At 59.8% G+C, this 25,940-nt stretch overlaps 1 protein-coding gene across 1 annotated transcript; it reads left to right on the top strand.

Moving 5' to 3' along the window:
* Positions 1 to 2,864: 2,864 nt before the first annotated feature.
* NR5A1 (nuclear receptor subfamily 5 group A member 1) lies at positions 2,865 to 21,424 on the top strand. The gene is made up of 6 exons (XM_087823233.1): positions 2,865 to 2,975; positions 3,108 to 3,249; positions 5,259 to 5,884; positions 12,192 to 12,311; positions 13,889 to 14,036; positions 21,177 to 21,424. Exons 1-6 carry the CDS (start codon positions 2,874 to 2,876, stop codon positions 21,422 to 21,424), a joined length of 1,386 nt encoding a protein of 461 aa, XP_087679359.1. The 5' UTR covers positions 2,865 to 2,873.
* The last annotated feature ends 4,516 nt before the right edge of the window (positions 21,425 to 25,940 follow it).

The raw sequence follows: 25,940 nt of genomic DNA, 5'->3' as shown, positions 1-25,940 counted from the left end.
CCCCCACCTCTAGCTCTGGCAAATGCTGTTCTTTCTCAGGGGCTTGGGGTGGGGTGGGGGTTTGCAACTAACTCAGGCTGTGGCTCTCTCTCCTTCCTCCTCACCAAGATTAGTCCACAGAACCTCCTGGGAACCTCAGAACCCCTTCTATAGGGCCAATCTTTTCCAGTTCACATACGGAGAAACTGAGGCTCAGAGAAGCAAAGAGACCTGCCCAAGCTTGCACAGCAAGTCGGCTGCAGATTCTGCCCTTCATTACGGCGGGGTGAGCCAGATGAGAAGTGGTCTTCTCGGCCTCTCCTGGCTTCTGCTGGCAGGACCAAGGCAACAGCTCCAACAGCTACTGGAGGCCCTCTGGTCGGTGGCCCAGACGAGCCAGCCACCAAGGGTCTGAACTTTCAGATGTGGGCCTTTCAGTAGGTTGCATTGCTGTGATGCATAATTGTTCTATTTTCCAGCTTGAAGATTGAGGCTTTTTGGCCTCGCTGCTCGGAACACTCTCTGACCTTAGGTGCCCAAGAGGGCGGGGGCAGGATTCGAGACAGCTCCTTTCTCAATTTTTTTCATCTGAGAAAAAACGGGAGTGACCAGGACATTCCCCAGCCCAGATGCATAGCGCAGCCCTACCCAGGGACGCCTTTGTGCTCAGGGCTGCAGGGGCTCCCTTTCCCCGCCCCTAGTAGCCCAGGTAGGAGTACAGAAGGGGAGCCCGGCAGAAGAATGTTTCTCCCGCCCCAGGGTCTGTTCTCCCAGCTCCTGTGCCCGCCCTCGGTGGCTTCGGGTCCTCCCCACACCTCGGAAAATTCACGGGGTGAAATGACTACGATTCCCATTTCCAGCTGAGTAAACTGAGGCCCAAGAAGAGCTCTGCCCAGGTCTCCCGGCCGGATACTGCTGATGGCCTCCCAGCTCAGGCATGTGCTTTGCCAACACCACTTCGGTTCATACGAACGACCACCCTTAAGGAAGGCCAGTCATTAGTCCCACTTCAGAGATGAGGAAACTTGAGGACCAGAGAGGGGGAGGTTTGCTTAAGTCTCCAGTGAGGAAATGCGGCAGGCCGGGGGCCAGAACCTGGTCGGTCGCCTCGAACCCGTGCCGTGCCACGGCCCCCACGCTCGCCTTACCTACGTTCACGTTACAGCCCGACCAGCGCCCGCAGCGTGGCCCTGGCGAACGGGGGCTCGCCTCCTCCCGCCGCCGGCGGTGGCCCGAGGCTCCCGGGCGCCCAGCACCTGCCCGGGTTCCGGGGCGCCCGGGCTGCAGGGGGAACGGGCTGGGAATGGGGGGACCCAGAGGCTGAGCGCAAAGGCGCGAGCGGGGCTGGGTGGCGGGGGAGGGCGCGGGCCCGGCCTGGGGTGGGGAGGGCCGGGCCTCCGCCCCCGGATACCGCACGCGCCGGTATAGAAGGGCCGGCCCGGGGCCCGGCGCGGCGGGTTCGCGCGGCGCGCACTGGCGGCGGAGGGGCCCGGGTCCCAGGTGCGCGGCGGAGCGGCCCCGGAGGCGGCGGGGGCGGGGAGGCGCGGGGGGGGGCGCCCAAGCCCCGAGCGGCCGTCATCGCGGGCGGGCGGCGCTGCGCCCGGGTGCGGCTCTTCACCGCCAGCGGCGCGGCCGGGAGGTGCGGGGCTCCGCGCGGGTGGGACGCGGGCGCTGCCGCTCGCAGGAGCCGCCAGGTGGGCGCCTCGCGGGGCCGCGGCCGCCGTCGTGCCCCTTCTCGTTTCCCGGCCCGGGGTCTGCAGGCTTCGCTCCTCGGGACTTCTGCTCTCCGCCCGAGGTCTCTCCCCCGCCTCGGGCTCGAACCCCCGGAGCCCGCGGGGTCTCCGCCCGAGGCCTCTGCGCCCGCCAGCGGCCGGCGGCTGCCCGGCCCGCGCCCGCCGTCTCTGCGGCGCGCTCCCCGCGTCTCTCCGCCCGACGTCTCGGGCGCCGTGGCACCGGCTGCGCTCCCGTCGCCGCCACGCCGCGGGCTTTGTCTCTCCCGCCTTCGGGCCCTCTGTCCCGGGCCCCGCCGCTTGCCGGCCCTTGGCGCTCGAGCCGCCGTCTGGGTTCGGCTCCCGGGGCCCCGCCCGGGGGCTCGGGCTGCGGGCGGCGCGTTTTCCGTGCGGCTTCGCGTCGCGACCCCCGGGCCGACGCCCCCGTCTCGCCGTCTCGCTCCGCGTCGCCTCCCGCGGTGTCTCTGGCGCTCGTCCGTCTCTCCCAGGTTTTCCTCCCGGCCTCTGTCTCTCGGTGTCTCCGGTCTCTCTCTTTCGTTCTCTCGCTATCTCTGCTTCTCTGTCGGTCTTGTCTCCCCGGGTTTTCTCTGGCTCCGCATCGCTGTGTCCCTGCCGCCCTGATTTTCGTGTCCGTCGCCCCGGGGTCCTCTGTCCGTTAGGCACCGGCAGTCCGTGTGTCTGTCATTTCCGCCCCTCTCCGTCTCTCCCGGGCTCTCTCTGTGCCCCTGGTCCCTGTCGAGTCCCAGGGCACTCGCGCCCACCCCCCGGGTTCGTTGGCGTCTCCCTCGCAGCCCTGCCCAGCTCGTTTTCTTAGAATCGGGGTTTTGTTCTCAGGCGAACGAATCCGGGTCGAAGCACATCGAATCCGAGGGTCCGCGCTGGGGCCCAGCCGGGGCAGCGCGGGAGGAGCCCCCGGGAAGGACGGGGAGCGCGGGGCGGGCGCGGGGCGGGCGCGGGGACGGGGCGCGAGAGGCCGGCGCGGGCCGCTCAGGGCGCTCGAACGGGCGGCCTGCTTCGGGTGGCCCCGCGCAGGGCGCTGTCCTGGGGACCACGGGCCGGACACGAGGCGGTTCTGCGGGACCCGCGGACCCAGGTCTGCGGCGCTGCGGCCGCCGTCCCGCGCGCGCTGACCCCCTCCTCCCTCCGCAGGCGGACGCTGCGGGCATGGACTATTCGTACGACGAGGACCTGGACGAGCTGTGCCCCGTGTGCGGGGACAAGGTGTCGGGCTATCACTACGGGCTGCTCACATGCGAGAGCTGCAAGGTGAGCGGCGGCCGCGGGCAGGGGAGCGCGCGTGGCCGGCTGCGAGCGCGGGGCGGCCGGGGACGCGGCGGGGAAAGCCCCGCTGGGAGCTGGAGGGGCCGGCCCCTCCCGCGCTGACCCCCCTCTCCCCAGGGCTTCTTCAAGCGCACGGTGCAGAACAACAAGCACTACACGTGCACCGAGAGCCAGAGCTGCAAGATCGACAAGACGCAGCGCAAGCGCTGTCCCTTCTGCCGCTTCCAGAAGTGCCTGACGGTGGGGATGCGCCTGGAAGGTGCGCGCTGCGCGGGGCCCGCAGACCCCAGACTTCCAACAGAGCGGGTGGGGGCGCGATGGGCGAAGGGGTGCAGACAGGGAGCCCCAGGCCTTCTTAAAGTTTCTGGGTCCCGGGTGACGATGGAGCCCATCTCTTCCGGGAAGAGGTAAGAACTGGCCTCGGTGTGGTCCGGGGAGGGATGTATGCAGGACCAGCCAGAGCTGAGTTGGGAAGGATCTGAATGTGAGCCCCAGGGAGACCAGCCGTTCCCCAGCCCCTGAAAGGGCTGAGCAGCACAGGCTAGAGCCCCGCACAGCTCCTCCCTCTGCGAAGAGTTCTGCAACACCCGCAGTGACACCCAACGCCAGCTGGAGTTGGGGCTTTCAGTGACTTTGCCAGAGTCCAAGTCCCAATGCCACCACTTACAGGCTGGGTGACGTTAGGCAAGATCCTTAACCTCTCTGAGCTGCAGATTTCCCATCTGCCAAACGGGCTTCACAGCAGTGCCTTCTTCACTGAGTTAGTGTGAGAGAATTGTACGAATAGCTCCTGGCACAGGGTCAGTGCCCAACAGGTTAGCTATTCTTCTTCTTCTTCATGTGATTACCTGCCTGCCCTCATCTGTCCATTCGTCCCAAGAATTCACTCCGTTCATTCACTCAGCGGGTGCGGTTCCTCCCCACCTTTTTCAGCCAGACCCTGGCAGAGCTGGGGAGTGGGGAACCATTGCCCCCAGAGGACCCAGGCCCATCCTTGCCTCCCACCCCCACCCCCAGCTCTCAGTCCAGAGGCGAGGAAAGACAGTTCAGCAGGAAGGACTCATGCTCTTTGAGGGTGGACGGTCCTAGGCTTCTACCCTGCTGGCCCCAGCCAGGCTGTGCACCGAGCAGGCAGCTGTCGGCTAAAGTTTTCAAACAACATAGAAGGCCCCTAGTGACAGAGCTGCGGACCACCCTCTTGCTACCTAGAGGAAGGATTCCTGATGGGAGCTCTCTTGTCCTGTCCCCAGAGCCCATGCCCCCAGGTCCAAGTCCTGAGTGGGCAGGAGAGCTGGTTGTTGTGAGCAGCAGAAAGCCCTGGTGGCAGACACCTGAGGTTTTGAAGCAGGGCTGCCTGCCCACCCCTGGCAGCAAGGTTTGCTGTGCAGGCCCCCAAGACTCAACCCTTTCTGAGCATCGCCCTCTCCCTCCTGCTCTCTCCCTCCTCCCAGAGCTCAGGGTGGGGTCCCTGTCTGAGCAAGGGTTGGGGTCACACTACAGCTTCAGAGATTTAGGTCTGGCTAGTGACATATTCTTGGCTAGGCAGAAGGACATCTGGTCAACAAAGGAGGTCCCTTCCCCAGCACAGAGGGCCAGCCTTAAACTGAGCTTCAAATTTGAAAGTAATGGAGAAAGTGCAAGTCATTCTGCAACAAGGGTTCACCAGAGTCAACGAGTCAGTCAGTAACAGCTGGATCCTGGGGCCCAGCTGTGAACAAAGTTGTCCAGGGCCCACTTTCTGTCACAATCTCCCTGCCAGGCCTTGTGCTGGGCACCTGAACTCATTGCTGAGCCCCCAGGAGCTCTCAGCCTGGGTCACATGGCATGATACCACTCAGCAGGATGAAAGTAGGCAAGGGGCAGGACATCTGGGGTGAGGACAGTGGATTCTGTCTGGGCAAATCCAGGAATGCTTCATGGAGGTGGTGATCTGAGGGCTGGGTGTTTATCAGACAGAAGAGAAGGAAAGGGTTTGAGGTAAAAGGAATATCAAAGGGAAGGTGGAAGAAGAAATGCCAAGTTGAGGAACAGAGAGATGAATAAGGTGGAGTGGAAAGAACACAGGGTCTCATGAGGGACACCCTAGAAAGGTGAGCAGGGCCTTGAATGGCGCATGAAGGTGACTGACTTCACCTGCAGGCCGAGGGAGCCATAACAGGGCACCGAGCTGGGGAGTGACACAGTCCGATCTGCTTGGGAGAGATCTGAGAGAGATGGTATGGAGGGTGGCTTGAAGGGGGTGAGCCTGACCCCCACCTCTGCCCACAGCTGTACGTGCTGACCGCATGCGGGGCGGCCGGAACAAATTTGGGCCCATGTACAAGAGGGACCGGGCCCTGAAGCAGCAGAAGAAGGCACAGATTCGAGCCAATGGCTTCAAGATGGAGACAGGCCCCCCAGTGGGGGTACCCCCACTGCCTCCTCCCCCACCGGACTACATGCTACCCCCTGGCCTGCACGGCCCAGAGCCCAAGGGCCTGGGCTCTGGTCCCCCTGCTGGGCCCCTGGGCGACTTTGGGGCCCCAGCATTGCCCATGGCCGTGCCTGGTGCCCACGGGCCCCTGGCTGGCTACCTCTATCCCACCTTCCCTGGCCGTGCCATCAAGTCAGAGTACCCAGAGCCCTACGCCAGCCCACCGCAGCCCGGGCCGCCCTATGGCTACCCAGAGCCCTTCTCTGGAGGGCCTGGCGTGCCCGAGCTCATCCTGCAGCTGCTGCAGCTGGAGCCAGATGAGGACCAGGTGCGGGCGCGCATCCTGGGCTGCCTGCAGGAACCAACCAAAGGCCGCTCCGACCAGCCTGCGCCCTTCAGCCTCCTGTGCAGGATGGCTGACCAGACCTTCATCTCCATCGTCGACTGGGCACGCAGGTGCATGGTCTTCAAGGAGCTGGAGGTGAGTCCCTCCTCCCACCTGTCTGGCAGCTGGATCTGGGGTGTCCTCTTGGCTACCCAAGCCTCAGTCTCGGTCACTCCTTGGATGGGGCCCATTGGCTTTAGGCACCATCTGGCGACAGGGAGACACTGAGGAGTATTTCTGGTCCGTCGCAGCCTTCCTTGCCTCCCCACTCATCCCCTCCCTCCCTCTCCTTCTCTGTTTCTTGAGTCCCTGTCTTTCAGAGACTCTGCTGCTTTTATCTCTGCCTCTCTCCTCTCCCGCTCCTCTCTCTCTCTCCCTGGTGTGCTATCTCTCTGCTTCTCTGTGTTTCTCCAGCCCTTTTTGTCTCTGTTTCTCTCCTAGTCTGGGTCTCTATAGGCACTTATCTCTCTTCCTCTGAGACCCTAGGCTCCCAAAGGACTAGCTGAGTCCTTGGGAGACTCTCTGGCTGCCCCAGGCCAATGTCAGGAAGAGGGTCTAACCAATCCTCTCTTTCCATTTGGAGAAGCCACCGATCCCTGCCAGCTTCAGATGTCACAGGTGGGAGTCTAAGTATCTCAGAGTTTGGAATGCTTACGGACCTCCAAATCCAGCCAAGGCCCATCTTCCCTGGCCTGGGCACAGGCCCTCTTTAGTCCAGGCCTATCGGTGTTTGCCTTTCCCAGGCCCACCCCGCTAGCTGTTCCAGGGCTGGGTGTAAACAGCAGGACCTGTTGCCCTCCCTGCTGGGGCCACTGCAGCCTTGAGCAGCATTGTCAGTGCTGACGCCACTCAGGCCTGGGCTTCCTCCAGGGGCAGGTGGCCGGATGGGCCGGGGGCACTGCCTGCTGGGCTGGGCATGGGGGGGCAATACGGTGGGGACTGGGTACTGAGCCCTTGAGGCATCATGGGGCCGGGGACCCGGATTACTCTGGGAGTCAAGAATTGGTGGTGGTGGCCCCTGATTCCATTGTAGAGGGCCTGTCTTGGCTGAGGCCTGGGGATATGCCATGTGTCATGGAATGGGTGGGGCTTTTCACCCCTGCCTCCCCCCTGGGCTGCCCTCATGGATGGGACAAGAGGCAGGGCCTTGAACAATCCCATCTGCCTCCTACTCATGGCTGGAGGCCCTAGTGGGGATGGAGATCCCAGGACCTTTGGGTCGGTGGCCAGACTTCCCTTGAGCCCCCTGTGCAGAAGGGAGGAAGAGCAGAGCATTCCCGGCCTTCCAGAACCCTGGGTCCCGGGGCAGGGCACTTCCTCTGGCCGCCTTCCTAGTCTCTCGGGGGTTTTCACGCAGGATGGGAAGGGCTTTTGTCCCAGCTTTGCTGAGTGTTTTTTCCTGCTTCTGGCTTCTCTGTGGTCCAAACCTTCCTGCTTCCCCTTCCCAAAGTCTCTGAATTGAGCCCAGGAATATGAACCGTGGTCACCACCCTCTGTAAGGGAGCCTTGCAGATAAGTACCAGCCCAGCCCTTAGAGGGCGTCTCACCAGCCATGAGGAGCTTGTTTCCCACTAGTCCACCTCCCACAGGTGGGGAGGCAGAGAAGTGAGAGGGGTGCTGAGTGACCTGTTCTCCCTTTTGGCTGACCATTCTTCCCCCCAGCTCCAGGCAGGATACATTTTAGTAGACAGCAAAGGGGGCTCCCTAGCTCTGAGAGTCGGGCAGCCCTTGGGCTGGACGCCGAGGACATTGGACCCAGGAGCCTGCCAGACTAGAGGAAGAAACAGACATGCACACAGATGACACCCAAGCAGGGTGCCCAGGGCTCTGAGAGCAATGGAAAGGGGCCGAGGGAGCCCCAGCTGGAGAGCCAATGGCCCTGTCTAAGGAAGTTAGGGAAGGTTCTTTGATCTGTGTCTTTCCAGAACACAGCCTGAGAAGGTTAAGGGATTTCAGGAAGTGGGAACAGCGTAGGCTAAGGCCCAGAAGTGGGGGAAGGCGTCGTGTGTCAGGGAGCTCCAGGTGGCCCTATGGGGCAGGGCTGGAGAGGTTGGCAGGGTCAAAAGCAGAGCTTGGGCCAGGATGGGTCCTTTGGCAGCGAGTGATGGACAGCCGACCAGGGCTGGCTGGGACCCCACATCGTCTTTCCAGAGGCCCACTCAGCTCTCTATGAAGCTGATCATGTCTTGATGCCCAGCAGAAGGCCTGGGGTCTTTGCTGAGCTGTCGAGATGCTGGGAGCTCGGATGTTGGGGCTTCCAATGCCCTTTTGTGGTTCTTCTCCTCCATCCTGTCTCCCAGCTTGGATGTGCCTCCATTTTTCCATCTCACACATCATGGCACATTAGGTCTGACAGTGGCACTGAAGTTAACAGCAAAGACCAGAATCAGAGAGGCCTGGGTTCAAGTCCCAGCTCTGCCACTTACCAGGTGCGTGACTTTGGGCAAGTCACTTTACTCCTCCGGGCCTCCGCTTCCTTATCTGTAAAATGGGGAGAGTTGAAATACTATCCACCTCATAGGGTTGTTGTAAGGATTTAGTGAGCCAAGACAGGTAAAGAATTTAACACAGGGAGCAGCAGCTCCCTTCCTGGCTGCTCTATGATTTAATCTATACTTGCAGTTGGTATGCAGCCCTGGCTAGGAAGAGTGTGAAAAGATACATTGTCCATGCGCCTCTGAGCGCTGGAGTTCTGGGAGAAGAGGGGGCCCACCTGGCCCTGGGTGTATGAAGCAACTTCATGCCTGCCAGGTAGCAGAAACCCACCTGTACCTGCTGCTCAGTGGGAGGCAGTGTGCAGGCCCAGTCAGCCAGCCTGTCTGGACAGTTCCCATGAAGGACAGGCTGGAAGGATGGAAGACAGGAATCAGGGAGGGGGAGGCGAGGGCCAAGGGTGCTAATGACCCATCTCGACATCACTTCACCCCAACATCCCGCTCCGAGGCCCCTGATTGGCAACAGATTTAACTGCTCAGATCTATGGTTTCATTTAAGCGGCAGTAACTGTCAGTCCTGGACTGACAAACGGCGGGAGAGGGCCGTGGCCAGCCCGTGGCACGTCAGCCACTGGAGAATTACAGAGCCCGCTGGCCTTCGGCCGCCAGACCGATCAGACCCCAGGGGGCTCCAGAGGGGGGCCTGCTGGGAGGGAGGTCAGCTCTGCACCCATAAATACCCCATCTCCCAGGCAGGCTGCAAAGTGTCAAGGCTCCAGGAAGATTTGTGGAGACGGCAGGAGGGCTGAGTGGCTGGTGGGCCAGGGAACAGGCTAGGCTGAGGAGGGACCCCAGGGCCTGGACGGCAAACATCCTTGCTCCCAGGACGGCAGGGAGGACTGGGGCAGAAGAGGAGCCTTTTGCTTAGGGAGAAACTTGTGGAAGGTGTAACCAACCCTCTTTGGTTAAGTGAGCCTCTTAGCCACCTGCTTTCCCGTGGAGAGGGGCTGGCGGCTGTGGCCCTCTGGCTTTCTTTTAAATAAAATAAGAAGTGTGTGTGAGTGTGTGTGTGTGTGTGTGTGTGTGTGTGCTCATCTGTGTGGGGAGTGTTTTGGAGTTTGATGTCTTTATGTATCCATCTGTCCATTTAGGGGAAGAGAGAGTAAAAAGCCTGGCAGGAAAGATTGCCTGGCTGGGGGCACCGTACCCGGGAGGGCCAGCCACGGCCCACAGAGTGCTCCGACCGCCGTCACTGCGTCCACGCCGTTTTCTCTAACCCAGAGAAGGAAGACTTATTTCCCCATTTCTCGGAATAGGAATCAGGGTTGAGAAGGACATGTGGCTGAGAGAAATTATACCAAGGGCACTGGGTGCCAAAGCTTAGCCACCATATTGCCCGCCTCTGCCCCTGCCACCCCTATCGCCCCCTGGGCAGGGCCGCCCCCACTCCGGGGGCCTGAGGTCTGGGTGCAGAGTCGGCTCCAGGGCTTGGCCAGCCGGGTCACTGTGACCCCTTCTCTTTTCTGCCCGAGGCTCCGCCTGCTTATCTCCCAATTCTCCCCTTATCTCTCACTCTTCCTTCAATCAGGCACTAGGGTGTCTGCTCCCGAGGGCCCCCATGGGTGGGGGACAAAGCCTAACCCTGCATGTCCTCCCTCCTGTGCCTCCAACTGGGTCACCCAAGGTGGGCCAGTGTCACTCCTGGGCTGGCCCCAAGTACTTCCCAGCCCCCTCTCCCAAGACCAGCCCAGTTCTGAGGGCCTCTGGGCAGAGCCCAGCTCCCTCTGTGTCCCCGGGGCAAACTGTTTTCTTCTCTGGAATGTGGGGAGAATGTCGAGAGGGCAAAGGTGAGGAGTCCTAGCCGAGCTGGGGTCCGGGCCTGGTCATGGGCGCCCACTGAGCCTGGCCACCCTCCCTGGAAACTGTCGGGGAGGCTTCCTGCCAGCTCCCTGGGACTGGCCACTGCGGAGGACAACGAAGGTGAGACAAAGAGAGTTGTCTTCGTGATTCACCCTCGCCTGGTTCTCAGTGTCCCCTGACCCCTGCGGTCGAGGCTAGTTGTGGCTGAGCTGGGGGTTCCCCGGTTGTGTTACTGTTTGGACAGTAACGGGGCTCTAGGAGGAACTTTCTGCCCGAGAGGAGGGAGAGGTTTGGGTTCTTGACATGAGGACAGGGTGAGGCAGGGGACTCAGCAGGATGGAGACTGGCCCTCTCTCCTGTCCTCAGCCACGTGGGTTGGGGCGGGGTGGGCAGGAGAGCCCCAGGGGAGGCCTGACCGTGCATCCTGCTGCTCGCTTTGCTCTTCGCCCACTTTCTGTGTCCCTCTGTCTGCCCGAGGACAGCCCCAGGACTGCCCCCAGTAGAGGAGGGCAACAGAGAGGAAAGGGTGGCTTCTACCCCACAGAAGAGAAAACTGTTCCCTAGGCGGGGCCAGTTCCGCTCCGCCCAGGGGCTTCCTGGACCCCTGTGGCCTCCAGGTTAGGGGCAGTTCCTCTGTGCTCTCTGTGCCTGTCTGGGGGGCACACGCTGGTCCATCAGCTGCTCATTGACCCTTCCTATGGGGCCCAGTCTTGCCTTCCCAGATCCCACAGCTACTGGGGAGAACAGAGGCATGAATAATGCCATCGGATGCTGCAGGTGCCACATCCACAGGATGGCGAGGGCATCAAGCCAGGAGGAAGGGCTGGTGAGGGCTTCATGGTAAAGAGTGTGCCGTGAAACCCTGGGTGGCAGGGCAGGTCTTACTCCACACCGGGAGGCTAAGAGCTCGCAGCTAGAGCCAGCCAGCTGTGTGACCCTGGGCAGATCACTGGACACCTGTGGGCTCAGCTCCTCTCTCCATAGACGGGGACAACTATACCAACCTCACGGGGCTGTGGGAGCTGCAGTACAGTGATTTGCGTCTCCCCAGGGCGGTGCCCAGGAAGGTGCTCCGGAGATACAGCCGGGTAGATGGTGGCTGGTGGGGGAGCTGCAGAGGCTGAGAGGGACTAGGCCTGTATTGTGTCTTCCTAGGATGGCCTACAGCACCCAGTGGCAGTTCTGAACACCCAGGAAGGCTCAGTATTTGTCACAGTGGGGAATAGTGGACTGAGAGTACCAGCCCTGGCCCTGGTCTAGCTCTGCCTGTCTGTGATCCCAGGAAGGTCCCTCTCCCTCTCTGGGTGGCAGATTCTTCATTTCAAAAACAGTGGTTTAGGTCAGGGCATCCCTCAGAGCCCTCCTGGCTCAGTCATTGCACGGTTCTGCGCCTTGCACCCCACTGTTATGAGTGTCCACTCTTGCCATGTTGAAGGCATCCATCCCAAGAGTGGAGGGACACTACCCCAGGGCAGCCGCCACCCCCTTTGCACCAAGTGCCCCAGCCATAGTCTGAGTGTTTGCAATCTGGTCACTGTTCTGTTCCTGCTTCAGACGTCAGACCACTGATCACTCCCTGGGCTGGACCAAGGGCCCTCCTTTCTTGTCCTGAGCCTGAGGCCCAGGGAAATCCCTCTGTTTCCTCTTCATGGCTTATTTTTTGAGTGATTGGGGCTGTTAGAGATGTGACCACAGGACAAATGGGCACACGTTCAAATTAATAATGCTCTTCCCTTGCACTTGAATCGGTCCTTCACAAAGCACTTCTGTGGCTATTGTGCACCAGCATTTATTGAGTGCTGTGTGCCGGGCCATCTTCTAATACTGTGCCCACTTTACAGATGAGAACACTGAGGCCCAGAAAGGTTACAGAACTTGCTAAAGGTCATACAACTTGTAAGCGACTGGGGCCTCTAATTATTTTGCTAGAGCCCTGCCACACTTTGATGGAGTAGGCAGATGGGTAGACCTGGCACAGAGAAGTTAAGCAGCTTGCCCAGGTTACATACCCAATGGAACCTGAGCACTGACAGTGGGAGGAGGAGGGGTGAGAGGACGGTCCCCTGCCAGACCATGGACATGGACCCAGGTGTGCCTCTTCCCTGCAGGTGGCCGACCAGATGACGCTGCTGCAGAACTGCTGGAGCGAGCTGCTGGTGTTTGACCACATCTACCGCCAGATCCAACATGGCAAGGAGGACAGCATCCTGCTGGTCATCGGGCAGGAGGTGACAGACCCACCATGCCCTGCCCCACCCCACTGTTCACGCCCAGAATTCTGGGCCCAGAAGAGGTCCCAGGCTTCTCCGGGGCTGGCTCTGAGCAACCTGAATATCAGGCCTTTCCCCAAGTTCATGGGATACCCACCAGCGTGACCTCCTCCTGACCAGCCCTGGCCATGGCCTTGAGAGGGAGCAGCCCCTGGGAGCTCTGCTCTGGGGGAAGCAGCTCAGGGGTGTTGGGAGGGTTGGGGGGCTCTTGGAGGAGGTGATGGTGCCACCAGATCTTGGTAAGATAGTAAAAGGTGTTGGGGGGCATCTCCACCTCCACCACAGGCAGAGAGGAGAGCATGGGAAAGGCTCAGAGAGGGACATTTAGAACTCCTGAGCCTCCAGGAGCCACTGGTATGCTGGACTGTGGGTTTGGGCGACCCTGTGGGGTGGGGGACAAGGTAAGAGATAAGACTGGAGGGGTTGCTAGGGGCTAGATTGGGCAAGACTTTGCAGGCCCTAAATCCTCAGTGAGTGAATGAATGAATGAATGAATGAACCAGTGGAGTGGAGGGGTCTGGGCACAAAGAGCTCATAGTCAGAATTTGGACACCCCCCCCCAGAGCAGGGATTTAGGGGCACCAGGAGGGAGTCCGGGGCATAGGCACCCATGAAGTGGAGCAGGGAGCAAGGGGACAGTTTCTAGTGGGGAAGGACACAGCCAGGTTTGAGGGGCACATGACGGGGCAAGATGGGAGGTGAGGAAATGAGGCAGCCAGCCACTGCTCAGAATGCTGGGCGCCTGGCGGGGCAGCGTTCCCGGAGGGGTAGGGGATGGCAGGAGAGGGTCTAGCCTGGCGGGGGCGGAGCATGCTCCTCCCCAGGTGCTCGGGCTGGGGGGGAGACTGAGCGCCCTCCACCCGGGACCTCTGTCCTGTCCGTCCTCAGTTCTCACCCTGGGTGTCTCAGGCCATCCAGGGCCAGGTGAATGCTGGTCCCAAGGCCACCTGTGAGTGCAAATGAAGGGCTGAGGGGGATGTGTGTGTGTGTGTGTGTTCTTCTCATGAAGGTGGAAAACCCTCTAAGTGTGTGTGAACGTGAGCTGAGGTGCGGCCACGTCCCCAGCCAACTGTCCACGTGCGGGCGTGTGGGGCGCAGGCACGCAGGTGGCCCCACCCACAGTATCCAGGCACCTGCCCGCTCCTGCCCCGCTCCTGCCCCAAACTCAGCACGCGTGGGATTCGCCCCACATACTGCATAAAAGCAGCTCGGACCCCTGGGCCCGGCGCAGGCCTTTGTGTGTGAAGGACCCTTCAGTCTCCCTCTGACGCACCTGCCCGGTGTCAACTCCGCTGCCACAGGGCCCTCAGCTCAGGCAGGCGGCGGGAGGGCTGGGAAGCCTGGGCCCTGGGTGGTGGGGCTGGGAGGGATCCTGGGGCCTGGGGAGATGCTGCCCCCACCCGGCTCAGCTCCAGGGCTGGTCACACGGACCCACAGCCTGCACCTGGTGCCTCCCGTCCACACCCTGCCCCCCCAGTCCCTGATCAGGGCCCGCCGGTGCCCCGAGGTCCGTGACCCCAGGTCTGCCCGCCCAGGTGGAGCTGAGCACGGTGGCCGCCCAGGCCGGCTCCCTGCTGCACAGCCTGGTGCTGCGGGCGCAGGAGCTCGTCCTGCAGCTGCACGCGCTGCAGCTGGACCGCCAGGAGTTCGTCTGCCTCAAGTTCCTCATCCTCTTCAGCCTCGGTGAGTGACGGGGACAGGGGACAAGGAGCTGGACGGGCTGCCACTGAGACCCCAAGAGGGGGCTGTGCCCTGGGGGCTCTTACAAGGGGGGTTGCTTCTTCTCTGGGCCTCAGTTTCTCTCTGTGAAAGTCCAGCGAGCCAAGATAATGTCTAGTACTTGCCCTTTATGAAACCGGGACCCCTTCTGAGTATTTGGTGAATTCCCAGCTGAAAACCCAAGAAAAGTGCCCCTGCCACCTCCAGAAAACGCAGTGTGAGTCCAGCAGCTTCTGTCCCCTGGCCTCCTCCCGGAGTTCCTGTTTTTCCCAGATCCCTGCCCTTGTGTGTGTGTGTGTGGGGGGGGGGCAAATTCTGCCTCTGAGCTCTTTGGGGCCCAGACACCTTTGCCCATTCATTCATTCATTCACTCACTCATTCATTCATTCCACAACATTTGCTGACCAGCTGTCCTGTGCAAGGCACCAGGGGTATGGAATGAACAAAAAGACCCAAACCCCTGTCTTCAAGGAGCCGACCTCCTCTTGGGAGAGAGACAGTGAGCATAAGATGACTCGTAAAATATATAAATTAGGGGGTGATTAGTAACACGGGTAGCTGGAAGACTGCGATAAGGGCTATGGGGGAAAGCAGCCGGGAAGAGGAGAGGGCGAGCCCCACCCAGCAGCTTGCCCCAGGCCCCAGGCCCCAGGCCCAAGGCCCCGGTGTCTCCCTCCCATTGCCTTCCCTACCCACCGCTCCAGTCTCCTCCTGCCTCTGATCTCTTCAGGCTCACCTCCTCCTGTCGACACTCCCCCTGCCAGCCATCTCTAGCCACTGTCCCCCCTGTGCCCAGCGATGCTGCGAACATAGAGGTTTTCCTTGCTCTCAGGTGGCTCCCAGTTGGGGCAAGGCCTCCAGCCAGTGCCATCAGGGCTGGGACAGAGAGATGGGGGGGAAACAAGGATTCTGCCTGGTAGGCTTCCTGGAAGAGGGACATCTGAGCAGGGTCTCAGAGGATGAATAGGAGTTTGCTGTGGGGATAAATCTTTTAGCAGAGGTGTAGATGGGATTGAAGGTTGGGACAGGGGCATGGATGCCTCGTCACTTGGGGAGGGGGCAGGATTTCAAACTTAGTCTTTGTGTCAGATGGCATCATAGCCACAGCCTGGCAAGGGTGTCTGCCCAAGAGTGGGGGCGCTGGGGAAGAAGTGGACTGAGAGGGGGCGACTGTGAGGCATTGATTGTGCTCAGGCCATGGCCATGAACTGGGTTCCTGGGCTGGGTCTTCTGACTCAACAGGCTGGTAGGTGGAGGGGTTATCCGCAAGGCTGCAGGATTTGGTAGGGGACAGCCATTGTGGGGTTGGGGGCTGAAGCTTGGCTGCCGGTTAGGAGCCGTGACCTGAGGCCCTTGGAGGAGCCTCAGGGGCCCAGGCCTGCTGGCTCCAGCTGGGGGAAGCCCCCTCCTTCCTCTGTCTCCAGTGGTACCCCCCTCCCAACCTTGTCTGAGAGCTGCCAGGCTCGGGGGGCTGGTTCAGGCAGAAGCCATGGACGGCTGTGGTGGGGGATGTGGAAACTCCAGGAGCTTGGTGTATATGTGTGCCTTTGTGTTTGTGTCTTTGTTTTCACACAAGTGCAGACTGTGAACTTCTACAGGCTTGTGGTTTTTGTGTGTCACGTTGTGGAGACTGAATGTGATTGGGAAGTGACAGGGGAGAGGGGAGATGAGGGCTTTGGACTGACAGGTGGTGCTTGGGCCACATAGCATTGGAGTGTGGGCTCTGTGGCAATCTGGGTGGTTTGTGAGGTGACCTGGCTACCATCAAGAGGCCACCAAAGAGGTTCTGGGGAGGGTTGGGTGGAGGGTGGGCTGCCAGCCACCCACCCTGGTCCAGATCTCCATCTATCCTTGGGGACCCCCTGTAGAACAGGGACCATGTCTTGGCTTTCCAGACTGCCCGGGGCCTGAGGCACATGCCCTGTGGCTCCCAGCCTCTTTCCACCAAAGCCCCAGGTGCTTGGGACTGCCAGGCCCAGCAGAGCTCTGGCCTCCAGCAGGTGATCAACCCAGGAGCCATCCTCCTGTGGGGTTTACAGCACAGCTGAGCCCAGCCCTCTTCCCCGGGTCCAGGCGAGGGGCCATGCTCAGAACCATGCTCAGAACCATGAGTGCCCGACCCCCTTCACGCTGACCTTCAGCCTGTTTTCCAGAGGGGGCAGCTGGGGCCTGAGAGCCCGGGAGTCTACAGTGCTTGGCGGGAACAGGCCCGAGGGGTGGGACAGAGGAGTAAGAGTGGGCTCATGTGTGTGCCTGTGTGTGTGTGCACATGTGTGCACCCATGCTAGGCAGGATGGGGTGGTGATTAGGAGTGAAGACTAGGTACAGACCACCTGGCTTCTAAATCTGGACTCTCTCTGGCTGTGTTCCCTAGAGCAAGTCACTCCCCTCTCTGAGCCTCTGCTGCCCCGTCTGTAAAATGACCATCATAATAATCTTTAACTTGCTATGAGGATTTAATGAGAGGATTCCCTCAGAATGTGTGTCAGTATTGCCTCCATGATAGCCGTCATTGTTGTTAATGAGCTAATGAACAAGTTAATGGATGGAGTGAATGAATGAATGAGTCGGTTTCCATCTTTATTGCATGCTGTGTGTCTGGCATAATGCATGGCCTTTGGGGGCTGAGGTGGCTCGGGGAGAGCGCCTAGCCCAGCAGGCCAGAAACTCGAGTGAAGTTGGGGCTGTGAGAGGAGAAAGCCCTGGGACCTGGGCCTGCCGGAGCTCATGAAGAGCAGGGAGAGAGGCCATGTGAGCCATGTGCAAGGCCTTGAATGCCAGGCCAAGTACCTTGAACCTTCCCTTGGGGAGGATCTTCAGCTGGGAATAACAGGATCAAATGTGCATGTGAGCAATGAACTTCCAACTGCTGCATGGGAAAGGATGGCAGGTGGCAGCCCCGAGCCCTGGAGGAGGCGGGCCCCTCGGTCCAGGTGAAGTGGAGAAATTTGGGCAAGATGAGAGGGAAGATTTGCCCAGAGTCTGGAAAGTGAGAGGGGGCTCCTCCCATGATCACCAGACCTGGGTCCCCAAGGGAACTGGGGCCCAGAGAGGGATGGCCACTTGCTCATAGACCTCCAGCTGGCATGTGGGCGTCACCCTCGTGGCAGCGCCTCCCTGGGCTGGGCAGCCTGAACCCAGTGATGGCCGTCCCCCCACCCCGCCCCACCCCACCCCGCTGCCCTCCCGCCCACCCAGCGCCTCCTTCTCGCCTGCCTCCGCAGAAGGGTGCCATTTGGTGTCTAAATAGCCGTCTCAGGCAGGCGAGGAGGCAGGTAAGAAGGTTTAATTAAAATTAGTGCCTCTCTCCTGGCAATCACGGTGTTTATGAAGATGGGCCCGGCAGGCATTGTTCCGCAAAGGACTTAATCGAAGCTTAATGGATTGACCTAACATTCGATTTCCTGACTTCCATTGAGGCTGCGGCAGCAGCATTCCCTTAAGCGTTTGCAATTTACCCACTGCTCCGCGCCAACAAAAGGCAGCCTGAATAGCAGCCCCACTCGAGGGGCCATTGTGCGCGGGGGCGCCTGCCTGAGTCACCGCTATTGGGACAACATTCTTTATGCCTCGCTGGAATGAAAGGATTATTCAAATATTCAATTAAACTGTGAAAAGGGGGCTTTTCTGAGAACCTGGAGGCCCCCAGCTCCGCAGAGCTAGCGGGCTGCTCTCTGAGGCGGGGGTGCCATCTCCCAGCCCCCTCCCACCTCCCACCTCCCACCACCAGGATTGCTAGGAGCTGAGCAGGCTTGGGGACCCACGAAGACGTTTCTCGAAGGTGCCCATCTCCAAGCTGTGGCAGCTCAGGGCCCAGAGCTGGGCACACAGATTAGGTCCAGTTCTTGGTTGGCTTGTGAAGCAGAGATTAATCTATTTTGCAGATCATGGGAAACTGAGGCTCTGAGAGGGAAAGGGACTTATTTGCCCCAGGTCACCCAGCTGGTGGTGGAGCTGGGATTTGAACCCCTGACATTGAGGGGGCGGCTCCAGGTTTGCGTGAGCCCTGCTTTGCATCTGACGATGAAGAGCATGGTGTTCTGTGGGATGCTGGCTCTGTCACATCCGTTATCCCACAGTCTCCACACGATCCCTTTAGATGGGGGCGCTGGGAGGCTGGGAGAAGGGGTGGAACTTGACCATGGTCTCCTCCAAGGTGAGGATGACAAACTTGAGTCTGGAGCTTAGAGTAGCCTTTCCGGGAAACCTAGGACCCCAGGGTGGACTCTGGGGTGGGACTCCAGATTGGATGAAACATGAAGTTATCATGTCCAGTCTTCCAGAAACTGGTGTCCAAGCTTGACCCCTGCTCACCCATAGGGCTTCGGAGCCAGAGAGACCTGGGTTTGAATGTGGACTCTGGCATCTATTGTGTGTCCCAGGCAAGCCCCACTGTCCCTTTCCTGCCTGCCTGGGTGTCTGCGAGGATTAACTGAGCTGGGAGCAAGGTGTCTGGTGGGTGTCCAGCAGAGAGCTGCGGGACCCGCAGAACCACTTGGAGGGGCCATCCCTGAAGGCTGTGCCTGTTCCGCACCAGCCCCTGCACTCCACCCGCTGTCCCTGGTGCGGTCCTGCTGCTGCCGAGAACAGTAAATCCTGGAAAAGCCATGGCTCTGGCCCTCCCGCCCCCTCCCCTCCTGCCTCTACTGCAGCATCCTAGCTAGTTTTCCCTTCACCCCCAGCCACTTCCTCTGGGCCCCTTTACTGCTGTGTGGCCTTGAGCTGGTCCTTACCCTTCTCTGAGCCCCCAGCCTCCTATTGTGGATTGTCAGGAGAATTGCCCAGCCTGGGGATGGTGGGGGTGAAGGTAAAGGGGACAGTATTAAGATGGAAAGAGGTTGCCATAGGGATGGAACTAGGTTGGGGGGGAGGGATTTCCCATGACCTTTGAGTGTGTCCGGAGCAGCCAGGCTAAGGAGCAGGGCTGCTGTGTACAGGTGGGTCAGTTGTTCACCCCGCAAGGGCACCCAGGCGAGTAGGGGCTGAAATCCAGCGTGTATGCCCCTCCCCAGGCTGTCTTTCTGTGGACAAGGGAGAACTTCTTTCTGACAGGCCCAGGGTGCCTTATGGGCTGAAGGGGATCCTGGGGAAGGCAAGGAAGGCGATGACCTTGGCTTACTTTCTGAAGGGAGGTGAGGGGCTGGGAGCGGGGGCGGAGGAGCGAGGGCCAGGTTCTGCCATACGCCCTGGGCCCAGCTCGTGTTTCCCTAAATCCAACTTTGGACAACACAGGCCTCAGCAGGCACACTGCGGGTGGCTGGGGATCAGGGTTGCCAGGAGCATCCAGCTCTCCTGGCGCAGTGGGTGTTAAGAGGGATTAGAGGGGCCAAGGGCTGCACACGCTGGGCTCCCTGCTCCCCCGCAGCAGCACGGCTGGGGGGCAGGGGGGCAGAGGGGATGTGGACTGGCGGCTATTTTCCGAGCCACTGGATGCCGCACCCCAGGCAAGTCCCGGCTAGGATTTGGGGATAGGGGACCGGTTTTGGGGATTCCTGCTGGCCCTCAGCCTCCAGGCAGCACCAGCTAGAGATGCTGCTCAGGTGCTGGAAGATGCCCGAAAGATGTGATAAGGACTCGAGTGACAAAAAACTGACTCTCTCCTGGGCACTCCTGGGGAGCCAGGCACCTGTACAGGCCTCTTCAGCCACGCTCTTGCCCCTGCAAGGCAGGCACGGCCCCTTTCATAGGAGAAAAAGGTCTTTCAGGTCAGGAGGGGCCAGGGCACAGGCCACTGCTCCTAAATGGTGGAGCTTAGATTTGAACCCCCATCCGTCTCACTCCAAAGACTTTTCATTTTTTGCCTCTTCACTGGACCTTGGGTGTGGGGGGTGCACCAATCACACTCCTCTGTCCATGGCACGAAGGATCATTGGACCACGCGGAGCCGGCCACCCTCGGTCCCTGCCATGGGCAGTCGTTCCTTCCTGTGTAGCTCCGGGCCTCTCATTTGTCCCTGCTCTTACATAACGTGCCTGCTTTGTGCAGAGCTGTTCTAATTTATGTAGAGATCTTTGCCTTATAGACCTCATTCTGGATCTACCTGGTTTGTTTTTTTCCACTCAGCCTCCTGCTTTTAAAGATTCATCCATTTTCTCTGTGTTATGTCTGCTCCATTATTACTCTCTAGGGGACTCGCTGGGGGTACAGCCACGGCATGGCCATCCAGGCCACCTCCCCATCACCGTTAATAGCACTACAGCGAACATCCATGGCCCCGTGGCCCCGTGGGAGAACCTCCTTGTGGTACTGGAGCCTCTTGATTGGTCAGCAGGTAGACCCAAGGAGGCCCCGTCACTCTCTAGAATGGGGCCAGCAGTGCACATGCCTCACAGCTGTGACATGGGACCCTTCTGCTCACACTGGTGATGGGGACAGTGATGACTGTGGCCAGGTGGTGATGTTGATGGTGACCACCCTGGGGTTGATGGCGACAGGATGATTTTGACCATGGGGGTGGGAATGGTGTTGATTGTGGCCACGGTGAGAGTTGGGTAATAATGGCACTAATGGCAACAATGACGTATGAGCCTTATTACGTGCGCGACACTTGTTTCCTAAGCACCTTCCAGTATCAACTCCCTGAATTCTCCCGACCATCTTGTGAAGTAGGTCCAATGGTCACCCCCGTTTTACAGATGAGGAACTCGAGAGGTTACATGACGTGCCCAGGGTTAGTCCTGGTGAGGTGGGTGATGGTATCGGTGATGATGGAGGTATTCATTGTGACCACTGTGAGGACAACAGCAGTAATGATGGTGACAGGTGATTGTGGCTGGGTGGCTGATGATGACAGGGCCTGTGTTTGTAATAACCACAGGGATGTTGTTGGTGACTGCTGCTGATGGCGGTGTTCAGCTGTGGCGATGAGGGTGATGGTGGTGACAGGAGTGATCGGGGTTCGGTTATGACGGCAGCAGGGGCCGTGTTTGAGGACAACACTGGGCTGTCAGTATTGGCGACTGATGATGATGTTCACAACCACGGTGGTGACAGTGGTGGTGACAGGGAAGCTGGCTGTGTTGATGATGACGGCGGCAGTGCCTGTGTCTGGTGCTCGCGGTGTTGGCCGGTGGCTGCGACGCTGACGAGCGCCTTCCTTTGCAGATGTGAAGTTCCTGAACAACCACAGCCTGGTGAAGGATGCTCAGGAGAAGGCCAACGCCGCCCTGCTCGATTACACCCTGTGCCACTACCCGCACTGCGGCGACAAGTTCCAGCAGCTGCTGCTGTGCTTGGTGGAGGTGCGGGCGCTGAGCATGCAGGCCAAGGAGTACCTGTACCACAAGCACCTGGGCAACGAGATGCCCCGCAACAACCTGCTCATCGAGATGCTGCAAGCCAAGCAGACTTGAGCCTGGGCGGGGCGGGGCCGGGACCTGGACGGGGCTGGGGAGGGGTCGCAGCCACCCCCCCGGCCCTCTAGATGGTTTATTTTATTATGCTCACCCAGGAGCCCCACCCTGCAGGCCGATGCCCCTGAGCTCTCTGAAGCCGTTTGGGAAATGAGTGAGGGCGGGTAGGGCCTGGCTGAGGTGGGATGGCCCCCACTACCCATTGGCACGTGCCTGCCACTCAAAGTGCCCCCAGGGGCTGGCTGCTAGCCACCCCCGTCCCTTCCTCCTGCTCCCAGTTGTCTGTCCTGGAGTCTGGAGCACAAGTCCAGGGAGGAGGTTTGGGAAGCCCTGGTGGGCCTGGATGTCCCTTGGGTCAGAGGTCATCCCTTCCCCTCTCCTGGAAACAGAAGCAGAAAGATGTTGAGTGGCATCAGCTGGGGGAGAGGGGTCTCCAGAACCCCTCAGAGGCACCAGGAGGGAAGCCCTCTGTTTTGTAAACTGGGGATAACAGTTTGCAAAATCGGGCAGGGACTATTAGGTCCTAGAAGACACCGGGAGACTGGTTAGGGCAAAAAGACCTCCTCCTTGGCCCTCTACCCCCTTTGACTTGTGCTGGGAGAACTTGGACATGCCATTGGAAAAGGATTTTGCTACAATCATTTTTCTATCCCTCTCCCACCAGAGAGGTTTGGCACAATCAACATTGTAGCCCCACCCACAGTTGCCCCCCCCCCCCCCCCCCCCCCGGCTCATATTTATCTGCAAAGCAGTAGTCAAGAGGTTTTTTGTTTTGTTTTGTTTGTTTTTGAATCTAGATACTCCTTGAAAGGTGTGTATGTGGTGGGTAAGGGGCAGATTGGAGGACTGAGGCTGGGCTGGGGGATTAGCACCAAGAACAGCCCATGGTACCTCCCCAAACACCCTCATACCAAGGACCACCCCCCTCCCCCAGTGGTGCTGGGTCACTATTCCTGGGATCCCACTCCAATCAAGAGAAGAGCTGTTCCTTGCCCCCCACCCCACTCGATAAACAGCCAGATGCTCTGTGGGGGGCTCGGTCTCCATGGGTGGGAATATGGGTGACCTTGGGGAGGGTGTATAGATCCCCAGATCAGGGACATTGCAGATAAGCCCCTTCCTCATTGGCCCCGTCGCATTTGGTCCCTTGCTGTAAAACCCTCGAAGCTGGACCTCAACTCCCTGGCTTCCTGCCCTATATTCTGAAAGACACTCTCCAGGGCCAGGCACTAGGGAGAAGCCTCAGCTCTCCTCTGTCCCCAGGCTGGGCATCCCCGTGTCCTGCTTTCATGTTGCCATTGCAGCTTACGCTGAGCCTGCCCAGTTGGAGGCTACTGGGCATCCCTGCTCCCCTGCCTTCCATCACCCTGTCTCAGTCCGTATCCCTGCCCACTGAAGTGTGTGCCCCCACCAAGGCTGGAGACCCACAGCCCCAAACGAGAAGTGCCCTTAAGAATCTCCCAGCCCCCGCAGCCCTGGAATAAATTTTGCAATTAGTTTCCAGCTATCTTTGGCTATTTACATTGTCAGGCAAAGCAGAGCCTCCTGCATGGGTTTGGGTGGTCTATGGTGGGGCAGTGCTCCAACTGAGATGGAGGTGACACTCAGAAACCTTTGGTTCAAAACTCAGGGGAGTCAGGATAGGGTGTGGGGGAATACCAGGCACTGTCCGGGGTCCCTTGGGCCTTATTTCATCCCTGAGACCCTGCCATGCTCAGGAGGCCCAGGAGATGCTTAAGCCTTTGGGACTCAGCCTCAGTTCCATCCTGGCACATGCAGCTCAGCGATCATCTTGGGCAGAAGGGAGCAATCATTTAATGAGCGCCTACCATCCCTAGAGTGGCCCAGTGAGGCAGGAGTTATAACCAGGAGAGGCACTTGGCAAGTGCTCCTTAGTCAGTGATCTGCAGGAACAGAGTCAAACCTGGGTCCACTTGACTTGGGAGCATTGGCCCAGTCCTCTCTGTCCACCTGGTGGCCAGTCACAGGCCCCCTGCCTGGCCCTCACCGATTCCCTTGCCTCTCCCTCCCCCGCCTCTTGGTGGCAGCAGTGAGCACAGCCAACATCTGAGGAGATTTCCTCTGCTCCCGGAGCCTTCCCAGGGCTTTTGCCTGCTTTGTCAGTCTTGTCCCATCTGTTCTTCACAGCCTCGGTTATGAGTGCAGAGGGGTGAAGTGGCCTGTCCAAGGTCACACACAGAGAAAGGGCAGAACCATTGTGCAAACCTTCTTGTCGCACCTAGACCAATCTAGTTTATCCCCAGGGCCACTCCTGATTCACTGTGCCCCTGTGCAAATTTTTAAAAGGGCCCCCTCTAGGGCGAGGTAGCCCTAGGCACATCCAGGAGTTTACCAGTTAGACAACTGGTTGGGGGCAGCCCAGGCAGAGGATAGTGTGAGCAAAGGGATGGAGGGGTGTCAGCATGCGGTGTTTGGGGACTCAAGAGAAGTTATTTTGGTTGGAGAGTAGAGAGAGAGTGTAGAGAGGAAGGGTATGGAGCAGGTGGAGGGGAGACTGGAAAGGACTTCTTGGTCCCTGCCCCTGGGCCCCTCCCCCCACCAACCCATAGTAGTTTGGGGTGGGGGGCAGGGCAGGAGCCTTCTGCAAGTGAAAAGAAGAGATCAGAGGACACTGCAAATGCAGGCAGTAGGGACCGCCAAGTGCCTCATCCAGTTCAGCAAGGCCTGATGTCCCTGTTCTGCAGATGGTGGACTGGGGGTTTAACAGCCCCCCACCCGCGGAATGAAATACCCAGACTTCTGTCATTGCATGGTGGGTCCACCCCCACCCCCCCATAGATTTTGTCCCAGATAAAACCCAGGCAGGGCCCAGGGTGGAAGCAACTTCTACAGTTGTGGAGGGAACTGGGTGCAGCTTGTACCTTGCTGGGTCTCAGGGCTGCTGCTCACTCAGCCCTGCCCCACCTCCACCCACTCATGCCTCCCCCAGGGTGACTGCTTGGACGCTCTTCTACTGTGCCCCATCCTCTGGCCCCACCAGCATTTGAGCCAGGCTAAGGTCAACAGGACAGTTAGCCTCTGCACCCTGAGTCCCAGCCCCTGGCCACCCCCTTGCCCTGGCGCCAAGCCCTAGCACATCATCAGCATTCCTCACCTGGGCCCTGAAACCATTCTGCCCAAGAAGAGACCCAGGCTCAGAGAACAATCTTGCCTGTGGCCACAGAATGGATAGTGGCAGGACCTGGTCACACAGTCAGACTCTGAGTTGGGCACCTCCCACAGCATGACTCCCATCAGACCTGGAGCCAGTCCCGCCCTCCCTGGTGCTTCCTCTGAGCAGTCGGTTCCCATTCACAGACTGCCACCCTGACACCCTGCTAACTGGCTGGGGAGACCTAGGTCTGCACAACGGGGTGATGGTGGCCTCCAGGCTGAGGTGAGGACCTTCAGCTCAAGGTGGTAAAGCGATCAGCAGCAGCCAGGTACATAGTAGGTGCTAATAAGTGTTGGCTGCACCTACCCTGATGATGAAGCTGGGACCACCTAGAATCCCAAAGTGAAAGTGGCAGCTTCCCTTGTCCCTCTCTCCTCCCAGGGAGTCTGGCATCCTGTCCCTGTCCCCAGGCCAGGGTAATCCCAGAGAGGGACAGGTTACAAGAGTAAGTTTATTATAAGAGACACCACAGGGCCATCAGAATTCAGGGCTGGTGGAGAGGGACAGAGGGGAGGGACAGCCACAGACAGAAAGCTAGGGGAACAGAGCTGTGGGACCTGGTGGAGTTAGTGGGAGAGGCTACCGCTGCTCGGTCCCTCAGGGGCCTCCATTCGGGCCTTCCAGGGGTCCCCAGGAGGAGCCTGGAGAAAAGTCCCCAAGCGCTCTCTAGAAACCTGGAGGGAAGGGCATGCTTTGGGCTGAGCTGACAGAGAATCAGGTGGGTGACCCACCAGGATGGGGAGGGGGCTGGGAACTGAGGCTGGGGTAAGACTTTTGGTGGGAATCCTGGCCTGGGGGCCCTGCTTAGTCTTCCCCATTCCTGCTCTGAGCCTGAGTTTCTCCACCCAAGGGACACCTGCGTGCCCCGGGGGCTTTCGGGAGGGCGGGGCAGGCGCCGTGAGGGACACAGCCGGCAGCCTTCACTCCTGGCACCTCCGGCTCAGACCAACTGGGTAGGTCCAGGGGTGGAGTTGGGGGGCTAGCGCGTCCGAAGTGTGGGGGGCGGCCCGCGGAGGGGGAAGCGGCTCGGTTGCTACGAGCGAGCGGCCTTAGCAACCCACTCATTCAGCGGAGACAAAGGCGCTGTCACTTGAGCGCAGACGCTGGGCTGCCGCTCTCTTGTTCCCACCGAGGCTCTGTGCCTGCGGGGGTGGGGTCCAGGGGACAGCGGGGCGCGGGCGGGGTGGGGGAAGCTCAGGCCCCTGGGATAGCACCCCGCGGCTGGGCGCCTGCGGCCTCCCAACAGGCCTGCAGGGGGCGCTTCCAGCCCATTTTGCAGAAGGGGAAGCTGAGACTCCAAGGGACTGAGGACACTAGGCAGGGATGAAGGCCAGCTTGGAG

This window comes from Miniopterus natalensis, chromosome 12, assembly GCF_054644295.1.
Source record: "Miniopterus natalensis isolate mMinNat1 chromosome 12, mMinNat1.hap1, whole genome shotgun sequence".
Classification (NCBI taxonomy): domain Eukaryota; kingdom Metazoa; phylum Chordata; class Mammalia; order Chiroptera; family Miniopteridae; genus Miniopterus; species Miniopterus natalensis.
Note: the sequence above shows the minus strand (reverse complement) of the source record. Positions and strands in the feature narration are given on the sequence as shown.

Coding starts and splice junctions, on each gene's coding strand:
- NR5A1 (XM_087823233.1), top strand. CDS start 2,874: ATGGACTATTCGTACGACGAGGACCTGGACGAGCTGTGCCCCGTGTGC. Junction 3,250..5,258: donor GGTGGGGATGCGCCTGGAAG/GTGCGCGCTGCG, acceptor CTCTGCCCACAG/CTGTACGTGCTGACCGCATG. Junction 14,037..21,176: donor CCTCATCCTCTTCAGCCTCG/GTGAGTGACGGG, acceptor CTTCCTTTGCAG/ATGTGAAGTTCCTGAACAAC.